Source organism: Kryptolebias marmoratus, linkage group LG19 (genome assembly GCF_001649575.2).
Source record: "Kryptolebias marmoratus isolate JLee-2015 linkage group LG19, ASM164957v2, whole genome shotgun sequence".
Classification (NCBI taxonomy): domain Eukaryota; kingdom Metazoa; phylum Chordata; class Actinopteri; order Cyprinodontiformes; family Rivulidae; genus Kryptolebias; species Kryptolebias marmoratus.
In genome coordinates this window covers 11,324,989-11,349,020 of record NC_051448.1, presented here as the reverse complement: position 1 = coordinate 11,349,020, position 24,032 = coordinate 11,324,989, and the positions used below count along the sequence as shown (strand labels likewise).

The following is a 24,032-nucleotide window of genomic DNA, read 5'->3' as shown; positions in this document are numbered from 1 at the left end:
GAAAATCATTAATTATTTATGTATTTATTTATTTTTTTGGTACAATGTGTTTAAGGTTGACAATGAAATAAAGCACAGCTTTGTGCAGAGAAGCATGGAGCCGGTGCCTATAATGGTGCATGCATGGTTGCATGCATGCAGGGAAGTGTGCATATAGTGAGTGCATGAGTGCAAACTTGTAATAATTTAGGTGCATGGGTGAGAAATGGTGACCATTTCTTACTCAACCGGAGTGACAAACAGATGAGTATCACAGGCACCATGATTCATAGCACTGAAGGTGAATCCCTAAAAGCGATGGCATTCAATTAAAGGAATAAAGTAGATTTAATCTTAGCATCATGTCATGGTGTGGCCTCTCTTAGGCTTAGGAAGCTCTCAGATCTTTGATTCAGTGGGAGGCGGGGGAAGGGAGAGCGTGCACTCACTCTCCCTGCTTCTTCAGTGAGATTATCATAAAACAAGTGGCCAAGAGCTGCTTGGAATATGAAAGCGGAATATGAAAGTGGGTGTATAAAACGGTGTAGAGCAGCAGCAGAAAGTCTTCAAGACAAGCAGGTTATTTTCCTTTAGAAGAAGTATTTACATAGAAAAAGACTGAGTTCAACAAAAACTAGAAATCTCAGTTGCAAGATTGGAATTGGTTAGACAAAAACAACCACAAAGACGGCAGAAAAGATTTCTGTGAGCTCAAAGGAAAAAGTCAAGAAGTCCACTTTGAATAAAGATCAGGTCTGAACACTTCAGGTCTCCACAATTGGCTGTATGGTCAACAAGTTTTTCAAAAATGGTGGACTTCATGTGACACAGACAGGCCCAGAAAAAAACAGCAACAAACTGGAAAAACCTTTAATTTTAGTTAGAAAAATCAGAAGGAAAAAAAGCGTCCAACAGTGTAAGAATCAACAGAAATTAGTAAAATTGTAGTTCGTGAGCCAGTGAAAATGAGACAAAAGACAGATGAAGTTTAAACACAAATGTGTCAATTAGCAGTTTTTATTATTATTATTAATCTATTAAACTGGCCTTATCTTTGTTAACTTAACAAAGCACCAAAAGAATGTCGTGGAGACACATTATTTTGTAATCCTTTTATTTTCTAAGATAAATCACTTAAAAAATATTGAATCTAATGCTAAACTTCATTCTTCACAAACCAACTGAATCTCGGCTTCTCCTGCAGTTTATATTTTAAGTCCTGGCTGTGAAAATGGAGTTACAAATCTCAAAATAACAGATCTGCAAATACAAAGTTTGAAACACAAATCTTTATGGCATAAAAAGCAAAATAAAAATGATGAACTCATGGTCAAGCCTGGTGGAGATATTAAGAACGTGGAGTGAGGTTAAGGGAATTCAAAAACCCTAACTTCTCCATTGTACAAGTAGATTTAAATAACTTATGTAACATTTTTAACGCCGCAATAAAATTTTAACTTCACGTTTTAGCAAAATCTACATTTATTACCACATGTTACACCATGAACCTCATTTTTGAATCCTAAAATATTCTGTTTTTTCCATATATCTCCACGTAATTCTCAATTAATTTATAATATTGTTTAACTTTGCAAACTTTACTAACATGCCATCTTCTAAATCTGCCCGCATGACAGTGGTTACAGTGCAGCAGTAACCGAACCTAAAGATGCAGTCGGGGCTCGATGTGATCAGTTGTTCTAAAAGTATCAAATATTTCTGCGCCTCATGCCAAGCCTGCCATCCTGAATCATAAAGCGCCAGCTGCCCCAGCTTTTCAGCACTATTAGCGGCCTGGAAAAAACTCCTCTTCATTTTAGCACCTGCCACAAACCAGATGACTTTAATTCTTTAGCGCTGTTTGCTGGCTTCAGGTGCGTTTAGTGTCCAGCGTTGGTCAATCCTGAGCACGGTGGATGAGCTCGTCAGCAGAATTTAGCATGAGTCGTTGTTCTGATTCGTGTCCAGCACATCCATATTCAACACGCTGCAAGGAGAGTTGGACTTTATCTCTTAAAGACACTTGTAAAAAAATATTATAGATGGTTTGAGATCCTTCCTGAACTGGCCTTTGCTTCTGTGTCACCCACAGCAGAGCATCTGGATCTGGTAAATGTTAGTGGCAGGCGGCTCTTTAAGTAAACCAAACACTGACCCCTTAAATGTCCAGCTGAGGCAGATAAAAGGTCACAGGTCCAATGGAAAAACTCTACCGTAATTACAACTCGTGGAAGGTATGGTGTCAGTAACCACTGCCAGGACCCGATGTCTGCGACTAACACTCCTTAGCAGTGCTATATGGTGCTAAGTGATGCAATAATTTACTGCACTGAATTCATGTTTTTATTTGTTCTTTTCGTGTGCTAAAGATGGAACATATATTGTCGGTACGTTGTTTCGAAAATGCAGCAAAATCTGTACGATTATGCTAATGCAATAGCGTGTCGAGGCTAAAGAAAATAACCCCTTTGTGTTATCGAATCTTCGCTGTGAACGGAAATCTTTAACAGTTTTAATAAAAGACACTTAAGCCCCTGCTCTTTGGTAATTAGAGCCGGATGTTTTAGTGATAGTTGGGTGTTTTCGTAGAGATTTTCTGACACTGCTCTAATGCGGTGGATGAATACAAGCTGCCAGACTATTTTGGCAACCTGCACCGCTGTCTCGCCCTCGCCCGACCACAGATAAGGATCAGCAGTCTTTCCTGAGCGAACGTGGCTACCAGGATAAAGTTACTGCCTTATTTTTCTCCAGCCACATACACAAAAGATTAGCGAAGCCGTATCCAATATCACGGACTGTCAGGTCCCTTCCCAATCAATGCGCTTAGATCAGAAAGCAATCTATGCACTTAGATTACATCATCAAAATATACATATACCCAAAATCTATAGGATATGGGTGTCTTTGTATTGCTCTGCAGCACTCGAGGTGTAAAGACTGAGTGACCTCTGACCCCTTGCCGCTCGTTTTCTGTGGTTTTTACACGCTGGTCTTTGTAACAGAGCACATTTGGGGCCTTGTTTGCGTTTAAGGGTGTCCGGCTGCAGCTGAGAGTCAGCGCCCACCCAGAGTCTCTCCGCTGGCCTGTCCTCACTGTCTGGCAGGTGATAGATCAGACACGGAGGGCTAACACGTGTTCCTCTGAACAGGGAGAGGGGGATTTAGCGAAGCGCTGACCTCTTTACAACCCTCTCCCACAACCACAGCACGCATTCATTCACACACATGTCGAATGTGTTTCACCCCTCTGACAGGCGACGTGGAACCGGACCTCGAGGTACACGTTTCCCACTGTCACCCTTCTTCCCTTTCTTCTTTTATTTTTTTTCCTCTTTTGCCCGTAACTTTTTTTTTTTTTACACTCAACGAAATGAGCGGCCGCCCGGCAAACACACCAGGGATCCAGAATCGACCCGGCCGACTACTGCCTCGCACATGTTTTCGATTGCAAGCACATTTGTGGTCTGTACCGCACAGTAATACCCTTTGCGGACACGCCGGCTCAGATTCATGATAAGTGTAAAACATGATAAAGGGAACGATGCCAGTGCTCACAGTTGTGGGGGGAAACAACTCCCTGTTTTGTCTTGTCAGCCCAGTGGGGATTGAAGCAGGTGGGATGCCTCCCTTTTCCCTTCCCTTCCCTTTCCGCAGCCCACCCAGCAATCAAACGAGAGCTGCTGGCTGGCGGGCTCGGCCTTTCGGCGGCAGTACTTGAAGCGCAAGATTTGTGTGTGTGGCCAAAGGGTGAGTTTAGGTGGGGGTGGGAAAGGTGCCCCTCTGATTTTTCCCAGCTAAAATAGGGAGCTCCTAATCTCCCTTTGGCAGTGTTAACCAGTCAGCCAGTTCTGACACATTCTCTAGAAAGAAGCGCTTCTGACAGGTGAGGAGCTGAAAATAGTTGTGTGAGATGCACACACTCATTTACACACGTGCGCACGTCCTTATAACAATCTGGATACACACATTGATAAATGGGCCACATGCACAACTGTGTGATCTGCTCTCTGCAGAGTTTGTTTTTGCATCAAATAAATGTGACTACAAAACCTTTTTTGTCGTGACTTTTTCTGGCACTGCCCTCCTTACATTTATTAAACTTTCTTTATGTTTGATTTCAGAGTCCTCAGTTCACATCTCAACCTTACCTATATTTGTTTTCACTGGGTGCTCCAGCTTGTCTAAAAACACACATTTTAGGTCATATATTGTTTCCAGTTAGTCAGTGTGAGCTTGCCTGGCAGGAGTTGAAGGACCCAAATTTGCCTCCTTTCATCAGTTTTCTTTTGAAGCGTTTTTGTTTATGTCTGTTCTGGTCACACAGAGCAACAAGGCCTCTGGTTCATATTTTGGCTGTATATGCAAAGGGCAAAGTTTACTTGAGTTTTTACAGGATACTAGTGTTTGTTTCCCCTTCAAATTTCAGAAACAAGCATGTTAGATTATAAGGTGCAGTGGTTCAAAAACTCTTCAGCACAAAATGATGTTGACAAAGGCTTTTGACTCCATCTAATGCTGGTTTAAATATACAAAAACTGCTAATAACCCAATTAACCACGAGCATAACAGCAACATAAACACTCTTATATTTTATGACTACTGTATTTATTTTTTGTAACAGTTATAGTGAAAATATGCTGTAAACAAGCATTTTAAATGTAAGCTGATATCTGGATCTGTACCTGGTGTTTTGTGGCCCACATTGAGGTCCCCACCCCAACTTTGGGAAACGCTGATGTAGTGAATCTAACTTGTCGGTGTGATTGTGCTTGTTGAGTTTTGTGGTTTGAGTTTGATTATTTTCAGCTTATTTTCAGATCAAAGACACTGAAATCGTGTTTTTACTTGATTTGTTTGGTTTATTTAACTGTTGTCATGAAAGTAAAACACTGAGTCCATTTAAAAGTGTGTACTTTTATTCTTAGAAATAAAACTGAAACATCCTAAACTAAAAATTCTACAGGATTAGCTCTTTTGTTCCTGAATATGAAAACGCTGGGCATTTAGATTATACATATATGTAGTCAAAATTTGAAAGATTATCTTAAAAATGATGATCTTCAGAGAACGTAACAACAAATAAGTAAGTAGTGAATGCAATAAAAAAAGGAAATTGATTTGTTGAAAACCTACAGTAGCTGCACAAATGCTTCAATCAGGAATTTTCTTTGAGGTTCTGCGAGTCAATAAAGATAGTGAACGTGAAATGGAAGCCGGGGTCAGGTGGCTGTAAAGATCGCCTGGATGTAAATACGCCTCATCATCTTTCAACAAACACATAAAAACACTCATTACAGGGATATACTGTCAGATAGGTTACACTAAAGTCTATGATCTACGTGAATGTTTTCACACCCAGCACACACACTTCTTTTACCTCCTCTCTTCACTGAATGCATTCATAGTTTGGCTTTTAGACTTCATTAAATAGCAGCAACAACCAAAAAAACTGGAACTAAATGCTTTTAAAATGTGTCCCTCATGGCAAAAGCCTTCCTCTGCTCCTGCATTGTACTGAAGCATGCCAGTAGGTTATGAAGTGTGGAATGTTGCGCTGATGATAATCCCCCCTCCCATCCCACTCCCCAGCTTTCTACAAGGGGCCTCATCCAGCTGTCTTGTTGTGGTCAGATTCTCAGAACATCCCCGGGAAGGATAATCCAGCACCGGTCAGATCAGGCGCTGACTGGGGCAGGCAGAGCTGTCAGGGTAACGATGTACACCTGACGCTGAGGGGAAGAGCATAAGAGCCAGGCAGACAAGAAGAAAAGAAAAACAACAACTATCTTGCAGGAAAACTGATACATTCGGCCAAAAACGGCAACTTGCTCTGCCTCGCCTCCTGACCGACCCCTTTTTTTTCTTCCCTCTCTCGTTCTCTCAGCCGTCCAGCTTTGGGTCTTTGCTGTTTTCAGCGCTGCTAAGCTGTAAACTGAAACTGGTTAGCGCTAAGCTCTTAATTCTTGTCAGCGTCTATTAATTATGAGCCAGATGGATGTTCCAGTTCAAACAGCCCCCGTGGATCTTGGAATTCGAACTCCGGCTGTTTGGTCACTTGTCGTTTGTCGCAGGCAGCCACATGACCCAGCAGCCCACAGCAGGAAAACCAGTGTGTGTGAGTGTGTGTGAGTGTGTGTGAGTGTGTGTGGGTGTGTGTGGGTGTGCGTGGGGGCTGTGGGCCGTGGGTGACATCAGAAACAAACGCAGATTCTCTGTCAGTCTCATTAGTCTGTTGTGCCCACATGTATGTTTAACTTTGACATCACATGCTTACTGTTATGAAAGCTTTCCACGGTGTTATTAGGCCGACTTTTGTCATCAACAAGCTTTGCAAATCCTTGACAATGTCTCAGATTTCTACTGGTGCATTCAGGGTATGAAAAGTGCTTAAAGGGATAGTTCAAACCTTTTTGGATTGGGGTCCTGTGGAAAAGTTGTTAACGGTTAATATCTTACCTTTTCAGACAGCTTGTTGAAGCTCAGTCTGGAGAAAAAGGAGTTTATTTTCTGTCCGGATTGACAAGCTAAGTGGCTAAAACCAAAGATTTCTGTTGTCTGTGAAATGCTAGCAGTTCAAGCAAAACTAGTTTATAACCCTTTACTACACTGTCAGTTTTGAGTTGTTGCATTATTGTTGCTTTATTTATCATTTATTTATGAACATTAGGTAAATGTGAATGTACCAGAGTTAGCCAGAAGGCTAATATATAATCTGTGGATGAAATTTGCAGTGGAAGTGCTACAGCTAGCTGTTGCTGCTGCTGTTTGTGGTAGAAAAATACAGAATTTTATGTAAATAATTGCATAGTGTGACATTAAGGGCAATGTAAATGTTTGCATGAATGGCTTTAGTCTTGGCCCCACTCTAACGAGCTGTTAGTTCATTAATCCCCAAACTGAGGTTCTGCAAACATCTGTCTACAAACAGGTAAGATATTTGTTGTTTATAACCATTCAAAGAACCCCATCTCAAAAGATCTGAACTACTATTATGTATTTTGGATGAAGCACCTAAAGCTGCTTGAAACTCTAATGGCATCACTTTCAAAATATTTTGTTAGATTTAAGCACAATTTAATAAAATGGGCCAGTTAACCCATGGGCTTTTTTCTTTAAAGTCTAGTGCGCTCATTATTCTCACAATTTTAACAAAGAATTTATTGATATTGGAGTCATGATTCTGGTTGAAAAGTTTGGTTAAATATGGAAAAAAAACATCAGATTTTATGTAAGAAAATGGCTAAATTCTCATCATTATGCACTGTTTGTCAGCGGGTTTAAAACACTTTAAAAATAGCTCAAATATGACTTTGGCAGGAGGTATGAGAACCCTGCGATAACCAGAGCTTTTGGATCGATCTAAAACTTGTAGTCCGTGCACATTCCTGGAGTATCATTTATAATTTTTAACTTAACTTAAGCAAGAGTGATGGTAAAAACAACAGCCAAAGCTCCATCTACTACAAACCCAGCTCCTAGCTGCCTAACTGACTAATTAAAACCACATCCACATGTGTTCAAAGAACAAGAAGTCTATTTGCAAGCCTTATTGATTACTTTAAGGCGTACAAATGGAAAGCTGTGTTAGAAGAGGGGCTCTCGATTTAGCTTCAATCTGCCAGGCATAAAATGATCTCACTGTGTTTGCTGGGAAGAATGAGCTCCCTCTGGGCACGCTGGGTAATTAGGTTAGTGGATAGTCGGTGTCAGGAAATTGAAAGACCATCCTAATCGGATTCTTTTGTTTCCAGGGGAATCAAAGGAATTTATGCGAGTCACTGGGAAATCTCGCACGACTCAATTCCACTTGACCATGTAAAATCTGTTTGCTCCCACCCCCCTCGGTGCTCAAACAACTTTTAATACCAGTTTGTAAATTCAGCTCATAAATTGTGTGGCGCCTTTGTCCTCTGCGATGGCCTTGGAGATAATCCCAGATGTGTCACAATTATGTGCCGAGACCTCCGCTGAAAAGCCCTGATAACAAGTCAAATGGTTAAAAAAAAGAGAACGTTTTGTTATCACTGCATTAACATTTGGTAATAAATGACCAACTGTAAAACCTTAAGTTATATACACATTAAAAATTGAATTATTTTGTCAGTTTTATGCCTTAAGGGTAAAACTCTGCAAATGTTGTAACTTGGGCAAAAAAAAAAAAAAAAAGCCCACGTTTCCCGTTTATAACCTATAGAGAGGCTACGGTACGATCATCAACAATGATTATAGTAGCAAATGTGCCTCCATAAAATTGTCCGTTGTGTTTAAATGTAATTATGAAGATTTAGCTGGTTGAGACTCATCGGGTACTCAAGCAGTAAACAAAATGAGATATACTTAAAATTCACGTCAAGTCAAGTAGAGCGTTGTTTTCATCTCAGTCATAAAAAGCACAAAGTGGAAAGAAAAGCGTCCTCCTGGAGCAACGTACCGATCAATGGCTTAAAGGACAGTTCAGATCTTTTCATGTGGGGTTCTGAGGAACGGGTATGAGCAGTTAACATCTTACCTGTTGTAGATATCGCTTTGAACAACCTCAGTTTGAAGAGACAGAGTTTAACTCGGACCTGACTGATGAGCTAACTGCTAGTCTGAGTGGGACCCAGACCAAATGTATTTGATGCCACCTTAAAACTTCCATTTTATTTTATTCATCTGAACACCGTGTTATTAACCTTTACTCCATCATTGCATAACCACATAATTCTGTGTAAATAACTATTTAAGGCTGATATGATACAGGTAGAAAGGTTTATAAATTGTCTTTAAGATGACAAAATCCTGCTTTTGTCTTGGCTCGTCAGTTCAGTCAGAGTGAAACTTTTTTTTTTTCCCAAACTGAGATCATTCAACAAATAAGATAATGAACATTCATAACATTTCCACAGAGTTTTATTTCAAACAATCTGACCCATTGTTTTAAAAATAAACATCGAGGAACGCGATCGGCTTTATTTCTTTAGGTTTTATTATGACTGAATATGTCTGAATGGATGGATGGATAAAAACATTATCTTCACCTAAAAAAGTAAATATACCATAAAAGCATATATGATGCTTTTATTAAAAATGTGTTGAGGATTGGAGACACACAAGGGAGACTTAAAAAATCAAGAATCTGTCTTTTACATATTACAACAAATCTTTTTTATGAGAGTAAAATAACCATTTGTTGTTATATCTTAAAGAGTTTAATTTATTCTTATTTTGTTCTTCCAAACAATCAAAGTCTCCGTCCTCTTTTTGTTCTGCAGGTGTGCGTCTGGACCGGGTGAGAGGTGGACGACAGAAGTATAAGCGGAGGTTGGATGCAGAGAACGGCTCCTACCTTGGCCTCACCATCCCCCCTCCAGCCAAAAAGCCCTGTAAGTATTCAAATGATATCTTTGGTTTATTATCTTCTGCCCTTCATGGTCATGGGCAACAATGTAATTACCTGTGTCTGTTCGGTCATGTCAGCAAAATATCTTATAAGCTTGTGCAAACACAAAAAAATGGTTGTAACTTCAACTATAGTCACTTTTACAGCTATTGAGTTAAATTTTGGTGTGGTTGTAGATGAGAGTCGCCTCCAGCTCACACTTTTTTAAACTCTGTCTGTCTGTTAGCAAAATATCTCCTGAACCACAGGACAGATTGAAATGAAAGTCTCCAAACGTCATCACTGGATGAACATCTACAGCTGAATAACTTTTCGAGTCAGTTGAGTTCAAGATGGCCGCCACAGACAATGAACCTTAGAAAACAAAGTAATGGTTGTCAGTCAGTTTCACAGATGTTGAGCAAAAATTTGTTGTTAGTAGCTGAGAGTGACTCTTAACACATCCTCTGATGCAAAATATTGTGATAACACAAGTCTTAATTTTCTTGATTTGAGTAAATGGCTATAACTGTCATTTTTCTACACACAAATTGGATTTTTTAATATAAAACTCTGCATTTTGTAGTAACTGACGTTGGAAGCAAAATCTTGAATCTGCAACACCTCAAACACACATCCTGCTGGAATTTATGGCGTACCAAGACTAATAAGATTCATAATGCAGGCAGCTTGCTGGCTGACTCCGTCCTAACGCTGTCCTTCCCGTTTCCCTCTCAGTGTCGAAGATCGTTTCCCATCTGCTGGTGGTGGAACCAGAGAAGATCTACGCCATGCCTGACCCGACCATGCCTGACGGAGATATCAAGGCCTTGACCACGCTGTGCGACCTGGCTGACCGCGAGCTGGTGGTCATCATCGGCTGGGCCAAGCATATCCCAGGTGACGAATGGCGCTCCTTTCTGTCTCACTTCTCTTTGCTTTTTAAAAGTAGACTTACTGTAAGGAAAAAAATAATAATAAATCTATATGTGATGCAAATGAGCTCAGGCTGCAGTGCAAAAGAACTGAAAAAATATGGATTTTTGCAGTTTTGCTTGAAACAATCTACTAATCAATCAAACTAATCTGTAGCACTACTCTACTGTAACGCTGGGAAATCCCTTGGTATAATGTTTGGTGTCATTGTGAAACTTGGGGATTCCCCCTTTTTAAACATATGGCTGGAATTCCTGTTGACATCACTCCAAACCAGTAAAAATCAAGTTTTAAAACCAGCACTCACAAGCAAAACTAGCTTGTTGCCAGGTGATAAGTCTATAAACAAACTACGTATCATTTTGAAGCTTTTCAGATGGAGAATTTAAAAAATAATAACACCTCAATATTGAAAAGTTTCCTCACTGTGACTTGTTTTGCCGGCACGGGTCACATCTAATGTTTAAGTAAAATATATATACGTTTCTGTCCTGATAAGGAAAAAAAGCTATGCTGCTTGGGTAGTTCGGTGTGGGGTTACTGAAGTAGTTTACCGACTGTCGTACAGAACCTTCACACACACACACACACACACACACAGGATAATTAACATCTGCTACTCATCTGCACCTAAGGGAGAAGCCAGCCCCATATTCTAAAATCTAATCAATAAAGAGCAGCTGAAACCTTTGATTTGACTGGGTAGGGTGGGAGAGTCTTGNTTTATCCCATTTCAATTCCAGACTTAAAGAAAGAGATCCTCTTACTTACTTAAGGAGACTACACAGGACCGGTGGTGGAATTGATTTATTTAGGGAAACACTGACGGATTTCCCTTCCCTGTTATGCAAATATTTGAGCTTTTTTTTTCTTTATCAAGTAAAACAGACACCTCAGATCTTCAGTGTGTTTAAAGAGAGTGGAGGTTAAACTTGAAGCCACTGGTCCAATCTGGTGAAGCATGTAAAAAATTTGGCATTTTTTGCCAATTTAATTATCATCCATTTACACCATTTTTTTGTAAATTTCTCAGTTTATTAAATAAACGTATTATGGAATATTTAAAAGCCAGCCCTAAATGAATAAATTAAATAATAAATAAAAAGCAACAATTTCAACTTGGCAAACAAGACCAAAATCTATTAGAACAGCATAACAACCATAACACATTCATACATGCTGAATTGATTTTGCAGACAAAAGTAGACACCTCAACATCTTTTTCTTTCTTTTCTTTTCTTTCTTCTGTCCAGCTGCTCTGTCTGTTTCGGGTTCCCCCCTAATCACCGTTTCAGCATCAGATTTATGTTCGACACTTGAGGCAACACCATGAATCTTCTGCTCAGCAGCTGCATCAGCATTCGCCGCTGTCACAAGTAATTATGCGATGGCGGCGCCCATGCAACAAGCACAAAATCATCGTTTTAATTCGGCCAACCAATCATATCGCCCCACCTGACTTATCTGGAGTTAAAATGTAGCTGGCAGGAGCGAGTTTTAGTCTGACAAGAACAATCCAGAGCCCTTCTTCTTGCAGGGATTATTGCATATAATTGAAGTAAATAGTCCTTTATTGTTACAACTTGTGTTTTCTGCACATACAAAGGATGTGGCTTAGTTTTTTATAATCAATTACAAATATTTTTTCATGGCTAAATGACACAGATGCTGCACAGAAACAGTTATTTTATAGTTGGATTCTATAAACACAATATCTTCATTTTAGCCATCAAGAATATTTGATGTAATAGTCAATACATCCAAGGTAAACGATCAATACATCAAAACTCATTTGTGTTTTCATCTTCAGATAGTTTGATCGTGTGCAGTATTTTGCAAAACAGGTTAAAAATCCTCTTCAGCAGATTTAATTCGGTAAACTCTTCTAATCTGATGCTACAAAATGCACAAAAAAAAATGATTCTGTGATTAGAAAGATTTTGTCTGAGCAGCAGGTGAAGTAGTTTGTGTATTTAAAGGTTTTTCTGTGACAGAAAGAATTATTTGTGTACATTACGTACATTTGGACGCTCTGCTGACCCTGTCGCTGGGTTTGATGTGAGCAGTGGTCGGAGCGTTTGAATGAAAAAGAAGCCGGATCGTCTCTGTTTTAGGGTTTAAACGTGTTTCTGTGCTGGATCTGTGGCGGTGATTCACAATCTTTACCATAACGTGTGTCTGCCACCTGGGGAAATATATGAAACAATCTGAGGTGTGAGTTTTTTATTTGTTTGGTCTTTTAGCTTTTTGGTTTGTTGTGGAAAAAAAAAAAAAAATCATTTTGAATTAAAAAAAAAATCCTGCTTTGTGGTGCAATGAAGCTACATGTTAAAATAATAATTGTTTTTGGGAAGAAAACGAATGAGACAGGGAAAACTCAAATGATTTTGAGATGTTTGTTGTAAGAAAAACATCACAAGGTGATGCATTCCCAGCGTGATGGAGAGAAGACATCCAGAAGCAATGAGAGAGGAATATTTATGCACTTTAGGAAACCAGTTACAGTTTATCAACACAATTTGTGATAACAAAAAGGTACCAGGTGCCTGAGAACGTGAAAACATGCAGGGAGTGAAAGTACGGTTCAGTCTGGGCTTCGCTGTAATACAGACAGGTTATTAGAGCTTTAAGCCCTTACATGTCAGCGTTGAAAATGAAGCTCTTGTGTGGTCTTTTAGTGCTCAGAGTATGTGTTGGGGATGACTCTCAGCTACTACCACAACAAACTTTAACTCAATATCCGTAAAACTGACTATGTTACAGCAATATTTGTAATTTTGGGGGTTAATTAGCTGCAGAGGCTGTCTTTAATCGGGTTGATTCGAAAAGTTAATCAGTTGTAGAAGTTCATCCAGTGATTTCTCCCGGAGAGTTTCATTTAAATCTATCCACTGATTCTTGAGATATTTTGCTAACAGACTGGGTTGACTCCAACAGTGAAAAAACAAAGTTTTAAACTAAGATCTCACAAATGAGTTTCAGCTACTATAAGGAAACGAGCAAAAAAAAGGAAGCAATCCCGACCAGAATGCAGTTTTTTTTTTTACTTCTTATACAGTCAACATTTTAAAAGAAAAGTCTTTTTTGAGATTTAGGGAAAAAAAACACAATTTTAGGGGGGATTTCTTGTGCTCAATCAGAACAACAATAACGTTGCGTTTCTGCGCTTCACTTTGTGTTGCATTTCCTATAGGATCCTGCGTTCTTTGCCGATGTGGATTCAGACCTGCCGTAGATAATAAAAGAGCCACGTGGACCTCTGGGGACACTTTACCCAAGGCCACCAGGTCAGAGTGTCGCCAAGTAATAATTAAGACAAAAGGGGTCCCTCCAGTTTAACAGTCCACGCCCGCCATTACACTCACAGCCCGCCGCGCAAATGGCCTTAATGATGAGGTAATAAGAGTCATTAGTGCCGATTGCTCCATTAATGTAGACGTCCTTCAACATCCAGATGTGGAAACTGGGGAGAAACGCCGTGCCGCATGACGTCTGTTTTGAGGAACAAATAAATCTTCTAGGATGAATGGATTCAAAACGTTGGCCACCTACACACCAATATGAGGATTAAATGACTCGTCCGTATCCGATAAAGATGGCGGCTAACTCGTGCCCCTCGACATGTTTAAATTTAAGTCGGTGGCCTTCAGGGCTTCCCAGTGTCTAATGCTCGCTCAGTTCAAAGCATCGTGGTCTCACTCTTTGATTCCTTTCTCTGTCTCTTCACCCCTCTGCACACACTCTCCACTATCATGTCTTCCACTCTCTCAGGCTTTCTTGTTCTGCAGCTCCCCTGACTCCCCCTCCCTCCCCCCTCCCCTCCCGCTCTTCCCGCTCATATAGGCTCCTCAAGTCTCATTATTACCTCTGTCTTTTTATTAGGCCCATTAGGGCTCTTAGGAGGCTTGTAATGATACTAAATGAATAGAGAGTGAACTGCTGTCTGTTTTCGACCCAGCTCTCAGTGACAGCTTCAGGCTTCCCCGCCAACCACTCAGTCTCCTCGCCGTGCCGAGCAGGGACTCGTTTTCTTATCTGATCTGTACTTCTACTGTACGGCTGCCTTGTCGGAGCCCCTTTCTTTTCTACAAGCAGTTGCTTCTGGTGTCTTGTTTTTCTTTTTCTTTTTTTTTCTCTATTGTAGTTTATAGAAATAGACAGCGGTGGCATGCTTGGAGCCATACTTTGCCGTTAGTAGATTTATCCAGAAAGATGATGGGGCTTTTCATGTAGATTTAAAGTCTAAACATGTTCATTTAACTTGCCGTACTATCCTAAACAAATGTATTATCACTGATGTTGCTGTCCTGTTCAAAGCCTATGATTTGGCCACAAACCCACTTTTGATTTGGTTAGAAAAAGATTATCCTCTGATTTTCTTATCATTTCCTATATTTAGCCACTTTCTCTGTTTGGAGGAACAGAGTTTGATTCTGACCAGATTGATGAGCCAACGGCTAGTCAGAAAGAGGGTAACACCAAAGTGGATCACGGCCATCTTGAAACAAGTCTAAAATCAAAGTCTTTCTAGTAATTTAGGTGAAATCTGTTCTTTAAACCTTTACACCAGCGTGACTTTAACATCACAGTTATTCAAGCAGAAGCATGATGTCACTGTCTGAAGTGCCTGAGGCGGCACCAGAAGTGCTACAGCTAGCTGCAGCTACGACTATTTGTGCTTCCAAATGAATATGAAAAAAAATATTAAATACAAATACTCATGTAATAAAAACTGATGAAAATCTGAAGAAAATCATAAATTAGCATGTGAGTAAATGGTTTTAAGATGGTGGCAATTTGCTTTGGTTCTGGTCCAGCTTGGAGCAGCTGTTAGCTTGTCAGTCCGGCCAGAAATAAACTCTCTTTCTACAAATCATGGTTGTTCAAAGAGCTATCTACAACAGGTAAGATATTATCTGTTTATAACATATCCAGAAAACCCCACTTCAAAAGATCTGAACTATTGCTTTAGGATAACATGAAGCATAGGCATTATTTGTTAATATTGTATTACTGTATAAAAAAAAATATTTTTAGATGAATAGTCTAAAAATTTTAATAATGTATCTGAGTACCACCAACTTCGACTGCTGGAGCGCCTTTATTCATTTATTTATTTATTTATTTACATTTTTGATGATATGATTCCTGATGTATTTGTTATTAATTATTTATGCTCACTTTATACTCTTGTCAACCATGTAAAAAAAGAACTAGCCTGAACAATAGTTTGTTAAAATAAAAGGTGTTTTTAATGCTTTTAATTGAGTCCAAAAACAACCTAAGAACACAGAGAAATCAGCAGAACAAAGTGACGACAATACAATCTTAGCCTTCTTATCCCATCATGTAATAACATAACGTTTGTGTTTTATACCAGCCTTTTTCTTATGCAGGGTAAAATTGGTGGACAGGTTGAATGTTTTAGTCCTGAGCAGTGGTAGAGTCTCATGTAGATCAGGCCGGATGCCAACGCGTCCGTTGAATATCAGCTGGTCTGCGTCGGTATAGTCAGGTGTTTCTGCTGCCAGTCCTTAAAGGATGAAAGAAACATTAAAATTTATGATCTCAGAATTTTCCCTTAGTCTGCTGATATCAAAATGTAACCCAGAGTTAAATAAATGTAATTTGAGTGTGCATAAGACAGTGTTCTATCGATGTGGTTGAGCGTTAAAATGTTTGAAACCAATCCTTTACAGTAACTCTGTTCCATTGTCACCCAGTGAAAACATCTGCTGTCCCGTGTTTTATGCTTTTTGTCATCACACACAGAGACTGCGAACACAAAGACATTGGCATTTCCCCGTTTCCTCAATATTGTGTCATGTTTAGTCAAACGGCAGTAAATCAGTAGGGTGAAATATTGATGTTTCATCGGGGGGTTCACCCTCCACAACGACACTTAACTCAGCCGCAACAAGGCAGAGCACCTGAAGCTCCGGGGTGACCTCCGGGGGAGTCAGGAAGTCGCCCGGTTGCTTTGCTAAATTGAGTTTACAGGTTAGGGAGAGGGGAAACTATGGAGAAAGAGTAAACTGTGCACAGTTCAAACATATTAGAGCTGTTTTTGTTCATGAATACTTTACCCCTTAGTATTAACCAATTATAGTGATCATCTGTAAGCAACTTTGAGCGAATATGTTGTAAAAATGCAGCCTCTTTAGAAGTTCATCGTCCCCGTTTCTTAAAAAACACTGTATACAGTGGAATCTAAGTCCATGCTTTGCTGATGCAGTCTAAATATCTACATTCAGTGATCTTTTAGTCCTCCCTCCCCCCCCAGCTAAACATGTACCGGATGTCCTCCATCAGCTGTCTGTTTGTCAGATCTGAGGCTTAAATCGATCCCTCTTTCGCATTTGGTGGACTGATTACAATCTACTAATCAATGACACCCCCAGCACTCTTTTCTTTCTGCCTCATTCTCCCTCTCTTTCCATCGCTCCTCTATTTGCTTGATAAGAACTATTGGGAGGGGGGGCTCTTTTTTAGTCCACCTGACCCCTCCTGATCTATATGAGTTCAGATTTAAGCAAGCCGCACGGTGGCTTCGAGGCCCTGCTCAATACACAATCACCTTCCTCTTGGCCACAGAGTGAGGTGAAAGGTATTGTGGCGGAGCGAGTCCTTTCAGGTGTCCGTCTGTTTGATGCGGGGACACGAGAGGACTGAAGGCTCGACCTCCAGGTCGGGAATAATTGTCGCTCTCGAGTCCAGGACACCCAAGAAGAGAACGTTCTTTTGTTTCCTCACGGACTTTACCCTTTTAAGACCTAAAGTTTTTAACACATGGAGAAATCAAATTAAAGATTATTATTGTATTTATGGCTGACTTAACTTCACGATTTGGGCAGTTTTAAGATGCAAAACAAACTTCCTCTCTTGAAGTGCGTTATTTTTTTCTGCAATGAGTTTAAGATGTTTTACCATATTTTATTTTGGGTTTTTTTCTTTGTTGCATTTAAAAAAGAAAAGATTAAATTTAAATCAAATACAGTAGATTAAATAAGTCTGCTGATGCAACTCTTTTACTGGTACAGTCTTGTGAAAAGCCTTTTATTTTATTTTATTAGTATTATTTTAATTTTCATCTGTCACCAGCATGCTGTCATCATTAAATACATTTGAATCTACTTAGATCATTTTCTTGATAATCAGACATAAACTTCAAATTATAACGCATTTAAATAAAATGTTTTTTTTAATGTTTCTGTACTTTTAGGATTAAAAAATGCCCTCTTCTGAACTTGTTTTTAAACATTTTCACACATGCACCACAGCTTTAAAATCTATTGACTTTACTTGGAGGACCAATGTGTGAGAATCTAAGTGTTAGACTAAATATTGTGCCTAATATAAAGAGCAAAAAACTAAACGCTGGGATTGTTTTAGTTTTTTTATTTTGTTGCTTGTTTTTCATTATAACTTGCTTTCTGTCCACTTTCTTCGACACCACTAAAACTTATTTCCAGTTATATGTCTACATATTTTACAGCTCGTTTGATGAACAACAAACAAACTATAGCTCTAAATGTACATCTTAAAACCTGCTTATTTGTAATTACCAGCTTTATTTTGTGTAACGACAAACCACAAAACCTGCCTTGATTTCAAACCAATAATTAAAAGAAAAATGATTCAAATTAATTCTTTAAGAAGCAGCAGGCGGTAAGTTAGCCCTGACTGAACGGCGTCTCGTGTGCGCAGAGTTGGACTGGTTGTGGATAGTTGGTGCAGCCCTGGCTCATGTTTCAAAGGCCTCTCCATTTGACAGATTTATATTCTCCCCTTAAGCCACCACATACAGCCGTCGGTCTCTGTTTCAAGTCAGGGATTGTGCAGCGATTGTGCATAGCTTGTAAAACATATGGGGGACTGAAGTTAGCCACTTACTGAGCCACGAGGTTAATGAGCTGATCTCTTTCAGTGTCACATGGTCGGACTGTGTGAGTGTAAAACGGCCCCCCAAGAAAGTAAAATCTCAAAACGTAACACCTTCTCTTTCAACAGGTTTTTCCACGCTCTCACTGGCCGACCAGATGAGCCTGCTGCAGAGCGCCTGGATGGAGATCCTGGTGCTGAGCATCGTGTTTCGCTCGCTGCCCTGTGAGGACGAGCTGGTGTACGCAGAGGACTACGTGGTGGATGAGGAGCAGGCGCGGATCTCGGGCCTGCTGGACCTCCACGTCGCCATCCTGCCGCTGGTGCGGCGCTACAAGAAGCTGCGCATGGAGAAGGAGGAGTTTGTCACGCTCAAAGCCATCGCGCTCGCCAACTCTGGTAAAGTGAACCCCTTGAGTTCCAGAGTCGAAGTTTTAAAAACTAAAGCCGTGTAGCGGGCTCACAACATTTAATATACACAAAATCGTAAAGGTTCTCATTGCAAAGCATGAAATCAAACACAAAAAGGTTATACTGAAATATTTCAAATGGTACAGAATGTAAGAGTTTACTCAAGTAATTTTCCAGATATATTGGATGCAATTCCAAAATGCGGATCCACACGCAATGTAAACAAAACACTTGGCCTAATCTGCTGAAACCCACGTGGAAGCTTGAGCCACATGATTGACCTACATTAGGCTGATAGTAGTCTATGTAGGTAAACAAATGTGGTCATTAAGTTTAAAATTTGACCTATTCTCTGTTGTTTTTGTAAGTAAACAAACCGACATTGGAAAACGGGCACAAACTTTGATTACAAGTGTTTAATTTAAGGACACGTTAACCATGAATATGAGAAAACTATTGCACAGATTTCTTTTATTACTTTATGGTTTTTATTGTTTTTGATCCAGTCTTCCTGACTTCGAAGTGAATACCTTTAAAAGATAAATTACAGAGACACGTGGAAGAATCCTTGAATTTTGCGTAAACACGAAAGCATTGTGGTGGACTTAAACTGTTAGCTTAAAAAAAAAAAATACTTCTTTACTTCTTTGTTCACATGGGACAGTGTTGAACAGTGTTTTATGAATATGCAAAACAAAAGAACAGAAATGACCATTTCATCCATACGAAAACAGTGTTTTAGGAGCTCTGAAAGATTTTGGCTGTTTGTGTAAACAGTAAAAACACCACATTTTGAAAACAGTGCTGCCATAGCTCCACCTCTAACCAAACCTACGCCTCAGATGCAGCAACAACAACCACACCTCAGATTACATGTAGTTATTTGTACTACAGGAACTAGTTGTTCAACTACACCAAAACCTTTGTATTCAGTGTTACTTCAGTTAGCAGACGAGGCTGATGAACAGTAACAGCGTGCAAGCTTTATGCTCATGCTCCACGCCTTGTTTCCTATTTCGGTCTCTTTTTGAGGGCAGTATTTCAGCACCACCTACAGGCCTAGTTGCATAGTTACTCCAGAGTTTGATTTATAAATCTGTTCGGTTGGGCACCTCAAAGACCGCCTGTAACCAGAGAGTGGGTCGGCAAATGTAGCGGTGCATTGAGTCAGCGGATTTTTGCAGCATTTCAAGAGGCGTATCACACCAGATGCCCATTAAATATTTCAGCTGATAGATAAACATAATTCTTTTGATGCCGAATTGACAGTTTGTCAGTCTGGTCATAATTAAATGGAGTGCCAATAGAGTCTAAAAATAATTTTTTTTAAAAGTCAATGTATCTGCCTAATACACGGTAATTAATTCCAGGCTGCATTAGGTGATGTTCAATGTTTATTTTCTGTAGTTCATATTTAAGTGAACTGTTTATAGGAGAATAAACTCAGATCATAACAGGTCATCCCTGGTTTAGGGTGACATCTCCTCCTACTTTTCCCTCCATATAAAAGACAAACTCCTCTCAACTTGTCATCTAGGTGCACCAGCAAGAAGTGAACCCAGTGATCAGCATAAAATAACGTCTGAGCGGAGTCAACGTTTAACGTCACACGAGCTGATTTATTCAGAGGCATTGCCAAGAACTTTGTTTCTCAGTGCACCTCCGTTATAAACATAAAAAATGACATTTTTACACAGTAACAAAATAATGTAAGATTTATAGAGAACAACAGGCAGAACTTTTGCTCGAATAAGTTGAAAATCTCGTGTTTTTCTTTACAGTAGCTTACCCTGGAAGGTACATCTCCATATCAAATCTCAAATAAATCAAGATAGTTGATGTTTAATTAAACAAACAAAGAAATTAGACAAAAAAATGCTGTCAAGTGGTGATCTGTATCTTCTCTGAACCTTCACTTTCGCAGTAATGGTTTCCTGATAAGAGTGGACGTAAAGGTCAGGAGAATGGTTGCTTTCATTCAACACAAGTGCAGATGTGTGTGTGTGTGCGTGCAGCTATGTTTTAATTTGTGAGCAGATACGTGTGTGACACATCGCGCTCTCATTCCCTCCATCTCCATAACAGTAGCTGCCAGTGCGCCTCAGCCGAGGGAGATATATTTAGCATTTCATTAGAAAAACAGGGGCTGTCAATAAAATGTGTTAAGTGGAGTGGAATGAGCGTCGGGGAGCGACGGGCCTCGTTTGTTCCAATGTGAAGATGCTGCGCCCGTATCGACAGTTTGCTTTTCATGCGGCTGGGCCTGTCCCTCACTAATCAATGACTGTTAGGAGTCTTTTCTCCTGCCTGACTGGAAAAAAAGAAAAAAGAAAAATGCTGAGCCCACAGCTTTAGTCTTCTGATGGCAAACACTGCATAGGAGTGTGTGTGTGTGTGGGGGGGGTAAACGGCAGGGGAGGTGATGGAAAAGGCACGGATCTAAACGTAAGGGAAGATTGTGGGAGAGGAAGGGTCGAGAGGGAAGCTCAGGGAGGGTGAGAGGGCAACTTTGACTCGTTTGAACAGAGTCTCGCCGAGCTTCGGCTCCCCCGGTCCTGTGGGTGTGACAGCTGTGGAAATTCATGGCCATTGATTTTGTAATTAGCAGAGTATCGACGGGATCGACGCCGGGCCGGCTGACGGATTACACGGAAATTGTTTCTTCAAAGTTAGTTTTGCATTCCTCCCCTAAACACGTTTAAACATTCAGGAAAAACGCACACACTGACACGTTTATGAAAACACCTCCCTGCCCAGCTTACACCCCTGTCTGTTGCACACACACACATGATCACGCAGGATCAGATCCGTATTAACATGAAGGTTTCAGACGAGGAGTGCTGGAACACATGTGCGGTCCACGTAGCCTAGTTAATTTCCCAAGATAGAAATGCAATTTACACGGAAAGGCGACTGGTAAAAGAGACTTAATCAGTCAGTTAGGAACATAATTAGCCTTGTACTTTCCGTTTTTTCTGCCTCGTTTACATGTGCATACATGGTCTTAGCTTTACTGGGTAATTTTGAGACACATAGCTGGTCTCTTCAGTCAGCGGCCATGTTTGCTTCTTTTGATACTGTACATTTAGGATGAGATGAGTCGGACTCTGTTCGGTCGTAAAACTGCAGAAAAAGGGACATTTTGTTGCGCCTTGTTTTAATCTGAGTTGATAAGTCTGCACAGCGAGGCAGTCTGAGCCACCGTTAGCTTAATAAAACTCTGCATCGGCTCATCCTTTGGAGAACAAGTGCCTTTTTTTTCTCTCTCTCTCTCTAACATGTGGAGTTATACGTAGAGAGCAGTTTTAAATAAGTCTCAACTGGTTTTATTTTAGAGCCTATACATAAGGGGGCCAACTGCTCTTTCTTATGGAAATGAAGGCCATCTGCCACCATCATTCAGATGAACGATATCCTAGTAATGCAGCCATCTGAATTCATTAGCAAAGTGGGGGGATGAACGCGGTCCACGATGCTAAAAAGAAATGAATCTTTTTCCTGTTCCAATGTATATTTATTCAGACCTGCAGTACCCATCTCTCTCCCTAGAGTCTCAGCCACGCACGGGCATTTATTTAAGGAACATCATTAACTACTAACAAGAGAAAAGCTCTCTCCAAAATTGCATGTTTGCACATACAAGCTGTGGAATGTAAAACGTTCAACAAAAACCCAGCATGCAGCTGCAGAACAGGTAGCTGCAGCTGCGTATGTTTGGGTTGTACTGAAGATTATGAAAATGTTTCATTGTTATTGTGAAATAGATCTCCGTTTGTGTATTTAAAAAAAAACATCCTAGAGTCTGAAATCAAATGATGTAATGAAGCTTAGCCCGTTCACCTGCGAGGTAACAGTTTATCTTTTTTGTCCTCCTCCTGCTCCAGATTCCATGCATATAGAGAACATCGAGGCCGTCCAAAGGCTCCAGGACTCCCTACACGAGGCCCTGCAGGACTACGAGGCCTCCCAGCACCCGGAGGACCCCCGACGGGCGGGCAAGCTGCTAATGACCCTGCCTCTGCTCCGTCAGACCGCCACGAAGGCCGTCCAGCACTTCTACAGCATCAAAATGCAGGGCAAAGTCCCCATGCACAAACTGTTCCTGGAGATGTTGGAGGCCAAGGCTTGACGTCTAAGCCGCATGCTTGACGGACAGCTGCATCATCCAATCAGAGACGAGGGACAGCCGCTGAGGAAGAAAGACGGAGTGCCAACTGACAGTCAGAGGATAATGCTTGGGTTTGGAGTCGTTTTAACACGTTTAAAAACCAATTTAAACTGAAGAAGAGGGACCTTGGGATAGTTTTAAAAAGGGGGACTGTCAACTTGATTGACGCTGGATGATGATTGTGTAAATAGAGAAGTCGTGTACAGAAATCAGCCACTGAGGTCTTGTTATATTCATAGACCCTTTGCTCTATATCACCTGAAGCTTCTGTGAATTTGTTTCTTATTTTGATTTATTTTCAAATATGGAAAAAAATTTAAAAAGTTAATATAAATGTCCAAAAATAACTGTACAGCTATGTAGCCACAGTTTGTGTACCTGTTTCTATAGCTCATGTTTTGTCATCTCAGTTGTTAAAGCAATAGTCTCTAACTGGTCTCCATAAGATGTACTGTATATTAGGAGAAATTACACTGGGCACAGGAAAGAAAATTACACAAACATATTCCTAAATTTGTCATCAAGGAAAGTGGGATCTGATTTCAGTTTTTTTTTCATAACACGTTTACCCCGTAATAGCCTCATTGACTCAGTGATTTAGTTATCCTGACAGAGGCTAAAGATTATTACTCATAAAATGTTTGCACTAAGCATCTTTGACATGTGGAAAATGACTAATATACAATCTAGCTCTGTCTGAGTCTCAGGTTTTGTTTTTTTGTTTTTTTATCTGATTGAGACTGACCAGCTTTAAACTCAAACGGAGAAATGATGTCTTGTGCTGAGGTGAAAGGAACGGTTCGGACACTTTGACGTGCGGTTCTGTGGAAAGGGTGTGAACAGCTAAAATACCGTGTCCCTCTGTGGTAGGTAGCTCTTTAAATGGCTTCAGTTTGATGAAAGTGTTGAATTCTGGCCAGGTTTGACGAGCTAATGGCTAGTCCAAGCAAGGCCAGGACCGATTTGTGCCATCTTACAACTTTATTTAAAACAATATTGCAAATACTTTTATATCAACCTTTCCTTTGCTGTCAGTTTTGTGTCACGTGTTTTAATTTGGCAGAAATATTACAACATTTCTGCTGGAAGTGCTGCAGCTATCTAAGCCTATCACTGTTTGCGATGCAAATAATCTTCAAACTTTCCGTAAATATCTGTGTAATGTGAATCTGGTGGCACAGAGAAGGCTTATAAAACTGTGTTTTAGGACAGAAGCGATCTAATGTGGTCATGGTGTAACTCAGACTAGCTGTTAGCTCATCAATCCGGTCAGAATTAAATTTTGTTTCTACA

The 24,032-nt window shown here is 40.2% G+C and overlaps 1 protein-coding gene across 6 annotated transcripts in view; it reads left to right on the top strand.

The window, feature by feature from the left end:
- The window catches only part of esrrgb (estrogen-related receptor gamma b), a 108,694-nt gene extending 85,260 nt beyond the window's left edge, over window positions 1–23,434 (top strand). For all 6 annotated transcript variants that reach the window (XM_025008364.2, XM_025008361.2, XM_025008365.1 and 3 more), the window contains 4 exons: window positions 9,237–9,347; window positions 10,082–10,243; window positions 18,290–18,559; window positions 22,456–23,434. In XM_025008364.2, coding sequence (XP_024864132.1) covers window positions 9,237–9,347; window positions 10,082–10,243; window positions 18,290–18,559; window positions 22,456–22,700 — 788 coding nt within the window. In that variant the 3' untranslated portion in view covers window positions 22,701–23,434. The remainder of the gene's footprint in view (window positions 1–9,236; window positions 9,348–10,081; window positions 10,244–18,289; window positions 18,560–22,455) is intronic.
- The last annotated feature ends 598 nt before the right edge of the window (window positions 23,435–24,032 follow it).